Raw genomic sequence first — 15,571 nt, 5'->3', positions numbered from 1 at the left:
TCGGGGAGATTTCCTACACGTACTAGAAATGGTATATTACATTTCACAATGGCTTGGTAAACCTTTTTGCCTAGTTACCCCTGTTTTGTTTTATTTGTGTCTTTAATTTCTAAGATCAATTAATTGACCATGGAACAACTCCCTAGTAGATCTTAGATTGAGACTAATGGCAAAAATTCTTGAGTCCACCAGTTAAGGAAACCCTTTTGGTGGGAATCCTAATCTTTTACCTTCTTTTGAAAATATTGGTGCTCCTTATGTTGTCCCTTCCCAGATTTACCATTGGTTTACCATTTTGGTCGTTTTCAACCTCCTTGGTTCCAAATTTTCAAACTACTTCTCAACCAATTAGTCCTCCACCTAAACGGCATCAACCTCAAGTTGATCCTAAAGTTGACCCTTTGCCTTCTTTTCCTTCTTCGCCTATTGTTTCTTCATCCTTTTCTTCCTCCTCGCCTGGTGAAAGTCTTGACTCAAGTAACGAGGAAGCTAAGAAGAAAAAGAAAAGGATGAACAAGAAGAAGAATAAGCAAGGGTGAAAGCAAGAAAACATTGTTATTAATGCAACTAATGTCGAGAAACTTTCCAACCATCCTCGTAAATTTAAATTCCCCTGCACGCTTTGTAAGGGTGATCACCTTCTTAGATATTTCTGTGGCATTCCACATGTATTAGAAGTGTGGTCCACATGCTTACATCAACCCTTGTCATCAGCCTCTGGAGAGTCCTTATGCAAGATGGACATGTGGTATTCTATTAGTCCCGGAAACTAAATGAGCATGAGCAGAACTACCCAACACATGATCTTGAGTTAGCAGTGATTATACATGCATTGAATATGTGGAGGAACTATCTTCTTGGAAAGAGGTTTGTACTTATGAGTGATCATATTGGGTTGAGGTATTTATTTAACCAGTTGAATCTGAATGTCGGGCAGGCTAGATGGTTGGAAACGATCAATGAATTTGATTTTGAGATCAGATACATCAAGGGTAAAGAGAACAGGGTTGTAGATGCTCTCAGTATATGGGTACAGGTACACCACTTGGCAGTTATGAGCTCCTATGGGACAGACTTACAGGATAGGATCTTGTAGGCAGGTCAGCAGGATGTCAGGTATATGGAGATTGTTCACAGGTTGCAGCAATGTACATGTGATATTATAGGTACAGGTGTAGGTATTGATGCAGATACAGGTACATGTGGTGGTACAGGTATAGGTAGTGGTACAGGTACAGGTGGCAGTGCAGGTGCAAGTGCACAGGGCATGATATATTGTCTTACAACACATGGATTGGTTAGGTTCTGAGATGAGATATATGTAACGGATAGCAATGAGCTCAAGAAGGTGATATTGAGGGCATTTCATAAGAAACCATATTTAGGTCACCCAAGTTATCAGAAGACACTGGCAGTGGTGAAGAGATACTACTATTGGCCGAACTTGAAGAGGGATGTGGCAGAGTTTGTGGTCAAGTGTTTCGACTGTCAGTGAGTGAAAGTAGAGAGTAAACATCTAGGTAGACTACTATAGCTGATCGCAATTCCAGAGTGGAAATGGTAGGTTATTTCCATGGATTTCATCACAGGGTTGCCTAAGACAGTGAAGCAACATGATTCCATTATGGTTATTGTGGACAGGTTAACAAAGGTTGCACACTTCATTCCAGTGAAGTCTACATTCTCAGCTAGCAATGTGGCATGCGTATTCATCAGAGATGTGGTTAAACTCCACGGTATTCCAAATAAAATTGTGTCAGACATGGATGTGAAGTTCACTTCCAAGTTTTTGAAGGAGTTATTTGCAGGTTTCGGCACTGAGTTGGCCTCCAGCACAACTCATCATCCGCAGATAGATGAACATACAAATAGGTTCAATAGGATATTAGAGGACATGTTGAGGATGTATGTGATGCATCAACAATGGAAGTGGGATCAATATCTCCATTTGGTATAGTTCGCAGACAACAACGGTTGTCAGGATTCTTCGAGGATGAGTCCTTTTGAGGCATTGTATGGGAAAATTTCTAACACTCGCATCAGTTGGAGTGATCCGAATAGCAGGGTATTGATTGGACCAGATATGTTGGCAGGCATGGAACAGGAAATGTAGGTGATCAAGAAAAATCTAAAGGCAGAACAGGATAGGCATAAGAGTTATGCAGATAGGAACAAGTTGTTCAAGGAGTTCGAGGTTGGGGAACAGGTGTACTTGTGCATCAAACTGAAGAGGAGATCCTTGCAGATTGGATCATGTGCCAAGCTCACACCACAATTTTGTGGACCCTTAAGTATCATGGAGAGGATTCGGTCAGTAGCCTATCGACTTGCACTTCCTCCGACAATGAAATTACATGATGTTTTCCATGTATGTTTACTTAAGAAGTATGTTAAGGATGTTGATCATGTGATTGAATAGTCTGTATTGCAGGTGGAATCAGATGGATAATTCCATCCAAATCCTCAGTGTATATTGCAAAAAAATGTGCTCATGCTTCGGAACTGAGCAATCGAGCAAGTTAAAGTGCAATGGAAGCACTTTGGGCCCGATGAAGCTACATGGGAGATGGAGGATCAAATGCAGGCCATGTATCCTTCCGTGTTTGTCGGTTGAGGAAATGAAACTTTGATATGGTGGTGTGGTATATGCTTTATGGTGGTTTGGTATTTGCTTTATGGTGGTTTGGTATTTTTCTTATGGTGGTTTGGTATTTTCTTTATGGTGGTTTGGTATATGATTTATGGTGGTTTGGTATTTTCTTTATGGTGGTTTCGTATATGCTTTATGGTGGTTCGATATATGCTTTATGATGATTTGGTATATTCTATATGATGTTTTTATATATGCTTAGATATGGTGTTTAGTATATGTCTTGATATATGTTTTGGTATATGATTTGGCATATGTTTTGGTATATATATTTTTATGATGTTGCTATATGTACACATGTATATGGATGTAAATATTGCCATGAGCTATGTTATAAATCTCCACTATGCAGTATGGGTGTATGTTATTATGATTATGTTGTCATGTTACTATGCTATCATGTGGTTATGTTATCATGATGTTATGATGTCATGTGGGTTGGCACTTAGTAGGATGATCATTGTAAATACCGTAATGATATGTTTTATAAAGCTCCACTATGTGGTATGTTTTCATGTTGTCATGATTGTTTTGTTTTGAGTAGATATTTCATTGTAAATATTGCATCGAGTTGTGTTATAAAGCTCCATAAGCAGTATGTCTTCTTTCAGCAGGTTTCTAAGGTATATGTGTGATTGAACATTGAGGACGGTGTCCCTAAATGGGAAGGTTTTTGTAACAGCTCTGGTGAAAATTCCATGTAATAAAAGTTAAGAAAAAACCAATAAACATGATCGATGGGACACTTATTCCAAGGTTAATGTTGGGCAGGACATCCTATTGTGTTTTCATTCGGTTGTTTATGGCTATGGAAATTGGCAAAGGAAATGGATAAGGCTTTGGAAAGGTAAAATGGAATATTTGGCACCTTTATTTATGAAAATAATGGAAAGTAGGAGAAAAAGGAGGTGAAAAGTCACAAGTTGCATGTCAGGAGGAAAATGGAGGAAAATAATGGAATATGAAGAAAATAGAGGCCTCCTATATAAATAGGCTTCTAAGGATCAGTTGGTAACCTTTTGTTAGTTCAATGTTGGAGCTATCTCATTAGTCTCTCTCTCTCTCTCTCTCTCTCATATTCTTGGACAATTAGATTTTCTTGGACCACTTTGACATTGGAGAAAGAAAGGAAAAGAAGGCAAGAGGAAGCAAAGATCAAGCAGGGAAAGGTAGGATCAAGCAGCTACAATAGGCTTCATTTTGGGTATCGACTTGCATGTGTATTTTCCTTGCTAGATTTGGAATGCATGGGATTGCATGTGTTTCTTTTCAACCATGGCATGCGTTTTTCCAAATGTGACAATATTTTTAGCCTAGCCTTGCCATTTCTTGATAGCTTTGATGAGATGGGTTCTCTCATTCGGTTTATGCGGGATGGCGGGATTGGGTTTGAAGCTGAGTGGGGTGGATCTCCAAATTAACAAACACATGCTCTGAGTGGTCCCAGAACCAGATTTTGGATCATGAAGCCACCGGTATAGTAACCCCTAAACCAAACTTTGGGTTGTGGTAAAGCCAAATTGTGTGCCTCGATGGGCCTAGGAATCCTTGTCGGTGAATGATGGGATATATGGTAAAGTCAAGAGGTGGATTTTCTCTCTGTTGGGCCAAGTGGTCTCGGGATGGGATGCATAATAAATCCCGGGGAGTATGTTTCGGTGTAGGGCCTAGTGATCCCTGGATCGGATTGTGGATGCACGGTAACGCCTAAGAGACTAGGAAGCACTCAAATTCCTCACTGTGTAGGTGGAGAAATCCGGTGGCATCCATGTTGATTGGTGTTTTTGATGTGTTCTATAAGTCCCACATTCATGCTTGGAATATGGAACGAGGGTGATTAGCTGAAGAGAGACTTGGCTCATCCAATCTATGGTCAGGTGGAACGTGGTAGTCCCATCTCCAGTTAGTTCATTGCTTTCATGAATGAGGAATTCATTCCCTTGATTTTCATGTGTAAATGTACTGATGTATATATGGATTTTGATGGCTGATATGTTTATGGTACTTATGTTCCTATTTTTTTTCCCATGGAAAAAGTCACAATTTTCATTAATAAGAGAAAATTACATTTTGTAGATGCTGAGCATATGTAGAGTGTAAAGCATTGCCTATCCAAAATAAGTTTAAACGGTGGTATAATGCTCAACACAGGGAGCAAATTGTTCATAAAGAAAAAAAACACTATGGTCTCTACACAGAGAGAGTATAGTTCAGCTTAGTTCTGTAATAGCATGCAAGAAAAAACATAAATATTTACATATAAACAAAAAAACTTCCTGACTCATATTGAGCCTTCAGTTATGCTTTTGGATATATGAACAGACTACCATTGTGCTGATAGGTAACACCATCCTCTCCTCATATATCAACCAAGTACCATCATCCCTGTGCGCTGCCTCCTTGGATAAGTGATCAGCAACTAAGTTGTGCTCCCTGTAGATGTGATGGCAAACAAAAGAATCAAAAGTCAATATGAGCCTGTCGATATCATCCAAGATATGCCTCAATGAGTATGCATTACAATTAGATTTTTTATTTATCTAGTTGCATACTAATTTTGAATCACCAAAGAGTTGTAGGTTCTTGCATTATTTGTTCAGGGCAAAATGAATGAGGTATTTGGAAGTTATGAGCTCAGCGTAGTTATTGGTGCCTCTTCCCAAACCCATTTGTATTTTAAAGGAATGGGTTTCTGATAAATGTAATATGGCTCCCCCCCCACAGCCTATCTCCTATGTCGATCCATCAAAATAAGCCCGTGGCATGGAGGTATTTATGAATTCCGACATGATGTTCCTGTGATGTTTTTGAGTGGTCTCTTCTAGGATAGAGTGATAGTTGGCTATAGTTCTAGAAAGTATAGAGGGCTAGTGTGGAGCCTTCTACTGAAATATAGTATTGTTCCTAGATATCCAGATAGCCCAACAAGTGAGTAATGGTAAGTTTCTCTCCTTTCCTATGGCAGCCTTCCACTAGTTGTTCCATGCATCTATTATGTTATCACCATGCCACCGACATGATGTGGGAAGCGATGTGTGTAAGTTGTTCCATAGCTCTTGGGTGGTAGGATAGTCCAGAAAGAGGTGATCATTGTCTTCACTGCAGTTTCTGCAAAGGTGACACCAAAAAGGTCCTAAATAAGATCGCTTCATCAAATTTGCACCAGTCGGGGTTTTATTGTAGAATAGACCACATTAGTAGCCTCATTCTAGGGGCCACTTTTAGCTTCCACATAAGATTCCACCAAGGCTCAGTGGCTTGGGGCTTAGAGGGTTCCATCAACACCAAGTATCCTATCTTGGGAGTGTATGAGACATGTTTTGCAAATGCCCATATTAGTTCATCATCCCCTTCTATGATCTTGATGTGGGCCTCTGTTAATGCAATTAGGTAGTCACACTAGTCCTATTGCAAGTGCGAAGGGATATTTAGAAAGTGCCATGATTTCTAGGCCTGTTGTGTCATGGTAGATCGGGCATCGTCAGCAATATGGTAGATATGTGTGATGCCTTGATCAACGAGGTGTGTTTTCAACTCCATAGGTAGCCTGTGAGCATTACCGCAGCCAACCTAGGGGTCTTCCTCTATGCGCACCAGTGATCCAGACCAAATTCTCCAAGTCAGTCCATTTCGAATTAGACTCGTAGCATTTATTACAGCCTTCCAAATGATGGATATGTTTGAGGTATGCCTTTGTGCTTGTCTAATCCAGTCTAGAGGATTGGAAGGGGTAATATATTTAGAGGCAACCACCTTCGTCCATAGGCTGTGATTGTTGAGCAAATGTCATCCTAACTTTGCTTCCAATGCTTTGGAGAATATATCTAATCTCTTGATCCCCCAGCCTCCCCACCGTTTGGGCAGGGCAAGGGTTTCCCATCTGGCCCATGCAAAAATTCTCCCAGGTTGTTTCCCCTTCCATAAGAAACAACAACATATGTTTTGTAATTTGGCCAGTATTCCTCTAGGGATCCAAGCCAATGTAACCCAGTATACGGGCATTGCTTCCAGTACAACCTTGATCAGGACCAACCTGCCTGCTCTTGACAAATATTTGTGGTACCAGATATTAAGGCGTTTTTCTACCTTGGTGATTAGCTAGGTCCAATCGGCTATTTTATATCCATGTGGCTTTAGTCGATAACCGAGGTACCTCAGCCCTTCTTCCATAGGCAGGAGAGTAAAGGAGAATCTCTTGAGCGCATACTGTATGTCGTGTTGTGAGCATCCTGTAGCTGTAATAGTGGATTTAGCTTCGTTTAGCACCATTCCTGTAGCTTTTTGGAATATTCCAAATGCATTGTGTAGAGATGTTAGGTCGTTGATGCCTCTGTTGAGGAAGACAAGTCCATCATCAACAAATAGCAGTTGTGTCAAAATGTAGGAGTCAGTGATCTTAATTCCCATAATCCATCCTTGCCTATGGTCTTCTCTAATAATTCTACTAAGACCCTCCATTATGAGGAGAAATAGGAGTGGGGATAGAGGGCATCCCTACCTGAGCCCTTGTTCCGCATGAAAAAAGGGGGATGCCAAACCATTGATTAGTACACTATAAGAGACGTTGGTTATACAACACATGATCCATTTGATGAAGGTGTAGGGGAAACCCAAACCAGTTAACAAAATTTGAATGTAGAGCTAGCTGACTCTGTCGAAAGCTTTAGAAAGGTGTACCTTCAATATCATACCTTTAATTTTTTTGAGTTGTACAGAGTGGAGAAGTTCCTGAGCAGTGCCTACTGCCTCATGGATTTGTCTGTTCTGTAGGAAGGCAAATTGTTCTAGGGAGATGTGCAAGGATAGGATTGGCCTTCGGCGGTTAGCAATAATCTTTGCGATGATTTTTTAGATACAGTTACATAAATATATAGGCCTGGAATCATTGAATGTAGAGGGTTTGTTTGCTTTGGGGATGAGAGCTATGAATGTGGAGTTAAGGCCTTCCGACATCCTCCCATGTCTTCGGCAGTCTTCTATGATCCTTAATAGATCTGCCCCTATGATATCAAAGAAGGCAATGTAAAATTCCACTGTCCAGCCATTTGGCCTTGGGCTCTTGTCCTTCTTGAGCCATTTTAAGGTTCCTCCGAGCTCATCTAGAGTGACTTCTCTTGTGAGTTCTAGTTCTGCCGCCTGGTATATGAATCTGGGGAATAGCTGGGCAATGCGCATCACTTTAGCCAGAGTGGCAATAAGGGGTGCCTTGTATATGTCTTTAAAATGTGAGTTAGCCTGAGCTGCCAGCACTCGAAAGGATTGAATGGCTTGTCCATGCTCATTTTTTAGCTCCCATATTTTGTTGATTACTTTCCTCCCATTAGCATATTTATGGTAGAATTTGGTATTGTCGTCCCCTTCCTTAAGCCAAATTTCCCGACTTTGTAACCTCCAACTCTCTTCTCTGTCCTTCAGGATTTGTGTCCTCTTGTGCATTAGAGAGGAAACTTTATCTTTTTGTTCTTGGAAGGTAATAATCCCTCCGGTGTCCTCCTCGAAAGTGTAGATTTCCTCCTTTGTTAATCTAAGCAGTTGGTCTTCCAGTTTTCTTTTCCTATGAGCCGAGGCTTTGGATAGGGTTTTCAACTCCTTCAGATTATGGGAAAAGTTTTCTGCAATGTTCCCATCAATACCTGGAGGGTGAGCCTTCCAAAAGTTAGCCACCATCCTCATATAATTGGCATCCCTTAGCCAGGTGGAGTTAAATTTGAAGGGAGCCTTTGGCTTATCAATGGCATCCTGCATTTCCAGATAGATAGGTTTGTGATTAGATAGATAGACCTCCAGATCCAACACATTGTCTGATACAGGTGCCTCTATTGACCAGAGGCTCTTTGATTAGGAATCTATCGATCCTTCTGGAAAGGTTTGCCTCACCAGTTCTGTTATTCCTCCATGTGGGCTGAATCTTGGCAGAGGGGATGTCAATAAGGTTGTGGTCCTCCAGGAGATTCTCAAAGAAAGTTGATATCATGTCCACCTATACTTGTTGGCCCCATGACTCCACATACCCTATGGAGAAATTCCAATCCCCCCCAGGATAATGTTGTCTTGCTGGAGGATTGTTGAATTAAGAAGTTTCCTCCAGTAGTCGGCCCTATCATGACAAGGGCCATATACATTGATGATTTTGAAGCTAGCTTCTAGGGTGGATGAGAGTATATCAGCTCCCAGGTATCCATGTCCCCCCCATATGCTATTCAGCTTAATAGAATGGTTGTAAATACCCAGGGCTACCCCTCTAGATCTTCCTGTGGCATATAGCGAGTAAAAAGACCATCCTGGTAACCAATATTTGAGTAAGGGAGTGATGGTGCTGGCAGGACCGAGGGTTTCTTGGAGAAAAAGGATATCTACAGCTTCCAAAGAAATCAGTCGTCTTAAAGCTAGTTTTTTCCCAAGGCTAGCCAACCCTCGGCAATTAAAGGAGAGCATATTCATGGACTGGGGAGATCTGGGTTTTTCTTTGTTCTAAGAAACCAGTCTATGGTTTTTTGTTTGCCCGTGGCAATCTCCTCCCCTGCCTGGTGCTTGGCTTTTGATAGTGAGGAGGGGCGTCCTCGAGATGGTGTAGGCAGTGAGGGGGTTGACTAGATACCAAATCCTATAACATCAATTCCTTGTGATCGTAATCTCGACAGTAGCGGGTATCAAGGTTCAGTGCAAATGGGATGATTGAAAGAAGGGTGCAAAGAAGCCTCTGGGATGGATGGCTGGGAGGTAATGTAAATAGGAGGAGGGATCATGATAGGGCAATGCTGATTGATAGAGGGCATTTTTGGGGAACGGGGGGGATAATGGGGGTCAAGAGCTTGTGTAGAACAGAGGGATGCATTTGAGGTATAAGCAGAGGCTCTAGCATGAGAGTGAAATGTAGAATTACATGAAGATTCAGATGCAATAAAAGCAATGGAGTGAGAAGGAATTGTCATACCCGTGGAAAATGCATCCCCTATAGATGCACGATCTCTCGTCAGAGGTGGAGAGGGTGGCCGAAGTGGAGCTTTCCCACGCTTCTTCTTTGCCTCTTTCTCGTGTGCCTTACCCGCTTCTACAATTGCTTGTTGTGGTTGATCTATAATTTCCATTGTAGATTGTGACTGGTTCTGAGGGTTTGTAGTACTCAGTTCTTTTTTGTTTGACCTCTGACCCCCCTTGTTGTTCAGGGGACAATCCCTGAATATGTGGCCAACCTTGTGGCATCTTCGACATCTGTAAGGTACTCCTTCGTAGTCCAACAACTGTTTCTGAGAGTATGTCCTCCATTGTATGGTGATGTGTTCCTATAAACCCCCTCTGGTGTCCATATTATCCAAAATCCTGGCATAGACCATCTTGCCTATGGATTGGTAAGACTTGTCGTACTCCATATATGTCCTTAGGGAGTTCCCAATGCGGCGAAATATGTATTTGGACCAAAAATATAGTGGGAGACCTGACAGTCTAATCCAGATTGGGTCAACCCCGATCTATTCTGTTTCCAGGTTGAAGAGTGGTGTCCATCTCTTCAGAAGGACAGGCGCATGCTCAAAGTGCCAATATGAAGATAAAACCCAATTTTTGTGGTCATGCTTGGCGAACCTTAACGTAAACCAGCCTCGCACGAAGGTCTACACTGTAGGTATATCGGCCAAATGATGTCCCAAAACCTCAGAGGCCCATAACTTTAAACGGGACGCAGAGTAGTGCCAGCCTTGGATTCTTCCAACCAATACTCTTTTCGCAAAATCGATTGTTTCCCCTAACTATATGTCCTCCTCGAGCCTAAGAATGATGTCTTCAGCTTTAGATCTAAAGCATCTGGATTTCTTGCGAGGCATTGCTTTAGCTGTTGTATCCTCTCGACGATCAAAGCTTTCCCCAGAGATGGATGTGTCCTCAGGAGGACGGGGAGGGGCAAAAGGAAGGGTGTTAGATAAGGGAGGGATGTTCGAAAAGTTGTCGGATGGGGGGGAAGATGAATGTGGCCTGATTAGGGGTTCCGAGGCGGTTATGGTGGATGAGCTGGGTAATGAAAAGTTGAAACCGAAAGATGTAGTGAGGGAGGTTAGGTTAGCACAAGTATCCACAGGGTTAGGGTTAAGGCAACCTAAGGCAAACCCTAATGAGGAAGGTGATGGCAGAGGGGTGGAAAGGGACAGCGAGGTCGGAAGGTCACCCGATAGTATCAATGGATGGTTTGAAGGGCCCGAGAATGGAGGTAAACCGGCGATGGTCCCTGTCAACACACAGCTAAACGGGGTCGAGCCTTCCTTAGTAGCACTCGGGGTCATCCAGATAGAACCTTCCACCAGCGGTTCCTCCGAGTAGTCAACAAGATCGAGGTCCATAGTTGTCAAGGAATGTAGATCGGCAGCTGCTTGAGGGTAACCATTGAGGGAGCGGCAAGTAGGGTGAGCGGTAATGTAATCAGAGTCCTAAACACCAGGCGTGGAAGCGGGAGGGTTACGGTGAAGCAACTTGGTAAAACCTTGTTACGGTAGTGGAGACCCTTAGATAGAGCGACCAACACTATCGAGTAACCTACGTGTTCCTGTTGTTCACTGCCAGCTGCAGTGTCTCGTACTGCAGACACGAGACCCTATCCGTATTCGCCTGCGCAGTCCATTCTCTCCCTAGATCAATTTTTTATCGTCAATGACTCTAATGACAACAACTATATATGGCTCTCAACATCGAAATCTCTGAGTGATGTTTTCCAGACTGTTTCATTTAGTCTCCAATTGCAGCATCAAATTCTTCTTAGTGCAAACTTTTCTCACTTCTAAAATGGTATATGTTTTGTCTTCTATGTCTAGTTCTTCCAAGTCTTCTCTCATACTTATGTTCCTATTATATTAATTATATGTATATTTTATGACATCAACTATGTATGGCTCTCAGCAAGTTTTTACTCATATATAAATGGTTAATGTTTCTCTGACCTAATAGATGATAATGCAACAAACGACATGAGGGAACAATGGTTCATAGAGATTTTCAGATAAGTATGAGATCCCTACACTTAATTATGTTGTTTACACTTGAAGGTTACATGTTGATGATATGTTTGACAAAATGCCTGTCATGGCTAGTTTGGGTCTGGTCAAGGTCTTGATCAACTCATTGCTTTTGCATCATTGTTTCCCTATACTTTTATTGATTCTAAGGTATCATTCCATTCTAGGTAGTGGCCTGAGCTCTGGGCCTGAAAAAGTGGTTTAAATTTGAGGGTTGTTGGAACAGAACTGGCAACTTGGGTCTCTGGTCACTGGCAAGCAGGCCTGTGAGAGCAACTTTAGGTTTCTAGTCGCTCCCTTACCCATAACATGAGAAAGACTATGGCCTAAGAGATCTAGAACAATAGTAGGACCTAGGGACAGGTTGTCTAAGTGGTTGACTTGTCTCCTAAGGGTTATTTTGATGATGTTAGATGATTGTATGTGATGTTCCATCGATTCCACTTCCTTAACATAGGAGGTTGAGTATGATCATAGTAGCCTCTCATCTCATGTTTACCCCGATTGGCATGGTTACTTGGGTGGATGTGGGAGGAGGGTGTTACACCTTCCAAGTATCTGGGCCTCTAACCTCCAGCCTCCTAATCCTATGTATGGAATATAGGAGGTGGCTTTGTGAGCCTGCCCTATTATATGTCTCGATTAACATGTTGATGTTATCCAACATCAAAGACAAACTACGCCTAGTAGGTGAACTAATAGAGATTTTATCTAGCTCTCGTGTGATCCATGTCTATTGGGCCTTAACATCCTCAACTGTGATACTAGCTATAACGTCATTCCACGGAGGCATCGACACTACACTTTGATCCTCATCTTCACCCTGTTGATATTCTGCAAATCATAAATAGAATTCAATATATATAACAAACTAGAATCATAATTACATATACATTAAATTCAAACACATCAAATGAAGACAATTTAAAAATTAAAGACAAATTTGAGACATAAACACATAAAGTTTAAACAGGATTTAAAATGCAAGATGTGTACATGCAATAGGTGAAGAAGGTCCACTATCCATAGCAAGATCATCAACAAAGACAAAAAAACTGCCTTTAACACTTCAATTGGTGTCAAAGGGAGGATCTATGAGTGGAACAAACACTCTAGTATGGCTATGTGATCTAGCCCAACCATGTATAATAGATACCCCAACACTCTGATGGGCTGCGGTTGGGGGGCATATGGGAGATGGATCTACAAATTACATATAATATATATAAACTAATCTAAGAAAAAAATGTTGACATAGAAAGAATGTTAACAAGAAAACCATTTATAAACTCAAGTAGAATAATCTAGGTTGAAGTCCTAAACTAAATAGAGTCTATTTTTTGATAAATTATCAACCAAAGTATTGAGTTCTATGTAAGCACAATAAAAAAATGTGATCAAATCTATCTTACACTTTTTCCCATTTATAAATAATGCATTTCATTCATAGAGCATAAATATGTAAATATATGTAAAAAATTAAATAAACCTATTTACAAAACTAATAAAACGTCATGCCAACTAAATACTCCATAAGACAAGTTCTTATAATGTTTGGTTTTGACACATGACATGTGTTGGGCGCAAGCACATGAAGACAATGTTTCTAGTACAACACACTACATAAGGAAATAATATGGTGCAAAATAGAAAAGTCAAAATGCTTATATATTCACTTTAAATGCACTTTTCATCATGGATTTAATGTATGTATCAATGATGCATTGTTGAAACTCTCTCTCTCTCTCTCTCTCTCTCTCTCTCTATATATATATATATATAAGTGGTCCCTTATATAGTTAAATAAAAATATAGAAAGTGTAAGTTACAAAATCATTATTCAACTAATAAATTTAATAAGAGAGGGAAATAAGAGATATATAGTTGTCATATCATTATATTAAATAACTCTACAAATATCAGTAGTGGAAATTTAAGGAAAATTATAGTTTATAGATCAACTCGAGTCTTAAAAAGTTGTTGAGAATCATCCATCTCATGTTATTATGAAGAGCACATTATGTTAAATAGTTATAAAACTATGTTACATGCTATGTTATGTGATAGATGTTATATATGTTAGTTATGTTATATATAACTCTATGTTTTGTTTTGTTATATATATATATATATATATATATATATATATATATATATATATATATAGAGAGAGAGAGAGAGAGAGAGAGAGAGAGAGAGAGAGAGAGAGAGAGAGAGAGAGAGGTGGTTAATAAATTTAATTAAAAAAAAAACAAACAAACAAAAAACATTTTGGACTTTTAATTTAGTTAATATTTTATTTTAAGTACAATTAATTTTTTTAAAACAAATTACTATATTTATTATTAAAAAATATTTAAAATATAAATTTATTTAAATTTAAAATAAAAAATGAAATAAAATTTCTTATTTCATTTAATAAAAGTTCACCATGAGCAACCATATTCATTATGTCAATCTAAAACTCCTAATTTATTTATTATTGGTTATAGTTTAATTGTTTTCTTTTTTGAAACTTTTTGGGGCATATTTTTGGTAAATTTGTTCTAAATTTAAAATGCATTTTAGTAACAAAAAATCAATTTTATTTGAAAATTTATTTCACTAAATTCCTAAAAATAATTAAAACCTAAAATCATTAAAAAAATAAAGTTTTTACCATAGAAAATATTTATAATAAACATGTTACCATTGCAGATAACTTATACTAAAAAAAAGAAATTATAGTTTTTTTATGGTGGTTTTCAAGGGTTTTCTTGGTAGTTTTCAAAGTTGCTTTTGGTCTTCAAGTGTTTTCTTGGTGGTTTTCTAGGTTTTTTTTTGTGGTTTTCAAGGGTTTTCTTGCTAGCTTTTTTTTGTTTTCGTCGTGGTTTTCGTGATTGTTTTTCGTAGTTTTTGTATGGTACTTTTTTTTTTCGAATTAATTTATTTATTTTTCAAAAAAAAAAAAAAAAGACAAAAATGACGAGAAACTTACCTTGACTTGAGTCGTTGCATCGTTGGTGGGGTTGATGGGCAGCTGGATTGAGTTCCTCCATCTTGGTTGAGCATAGAAATCTTTCATCGAACTCCTTTTCTGGTGGTTTGAGCAAAATGACATGTGTAGGTCGTGGTTGAGGTTTTTAATAAGAAATAATGCTCAATTAAGCCATAGCCTTGATCGAAATATATAGCTTGATTGAGTCATAACTCTCAATTGAGACTCTAACTTGGGTTAAAAAAGGGCTTGATTGAGGGTTTGTTTAAACGCTTGATCAAACTATTTTTAAGCGCTTAAATAGCTCGATCGAGCACTAAAAAATTGTTCGGTTGAGCGCTTAAAATTGCTCGATCTAGCATCCTTTTTCACCAAGCGTGCCCTCGCCTCACCAAAATTGTAACCCAACTCCATGCGCTCACTCATATATATTGTTGATACCTCATTAGGTTACAATCCCCTGGTTGATAATTTATAGAACAACAATTTAAGTAATTAAATTTCTTGACAGAAGAGTTGCAAAATGTAGAAAATCAGTTCACGTCACCTGATGCCACATACATCAAGGTATTTATAGCATGAAAGCCCCCACATCAAATTCTTATACTTTTCACTAATAAAGTGATTCTAAAGGAAGTGTCATATCAAGTGACCATTGTGATTGGAGGCATGTTAGCATCAATGAAGAAAGCATCATGGCCAACCTACCCCTTCTATTTAGGTACTTACTTCCTGAAAGGTTATAAATAGGTAGTGGCTAAAGCCTCTGACTTTTGGTGCTTCAAATTTAGGGAACTCAATTTCCATAAGTATGATCCAAGGGGCATTGTAGAGGCTCATTATTTTCAGTTGAAGTATGTGTGGTCATACACTTGAAAAACTAATGAGGAAGAAGAGAAAATTAAAAAATTCTATAATGTTGCAGAGATCGTGGATGCTCAAAAA

The 15,571-nt window shown here is 39.4% G+C and overlaps 1 protein-coding gene across 1 annotated transcript; it reads right to left on the bottom strand.

The window, feature by feature from the left end:
- Window positions 1–7,498: 7,498 nt before the first annotated feature.
- On the bottom strand, window positions 7,499–8,624 carry LOC149150464 (uncharacterized). Its single transcript, XM_089442800.1, has 2 exons — window positions 8,475–8,624; window positions 7,499–8,389 (listed from the first exon to the last, which is right to left on the bottom strand). The coding sequence occupies exons 1-2, from the start codon at window positions 8,622–8,624 to the stop codon at window positions 7,499–7,501; spliced, it is 1,041 nt and encodes a 346-aa protein (XP_089298926.1).
- Window positions 8,625–15,571: the final 6,947 nt, after the last annotated feature.

The sequence above is a fragment of the Pinus tabuliformis genome, chromosome 9 (genome assembly GCF_031772625.1).
Source record: "Pinus tabuliformis cultivar Carrire ecotype Pingquan chromosome 9, CPIR1, whole genome shotgun sequence".
NCBI lineage: Eukaryota > Viridiplantae > Streptophyta > Pinopsida > Pinales > Pinaceae > Pinus > Pinus tabuliformis.
Note: the sequence above shows the minus strand (reverse complement) of the source record. Positions and strands in the feature narration are given on the sequence as shown.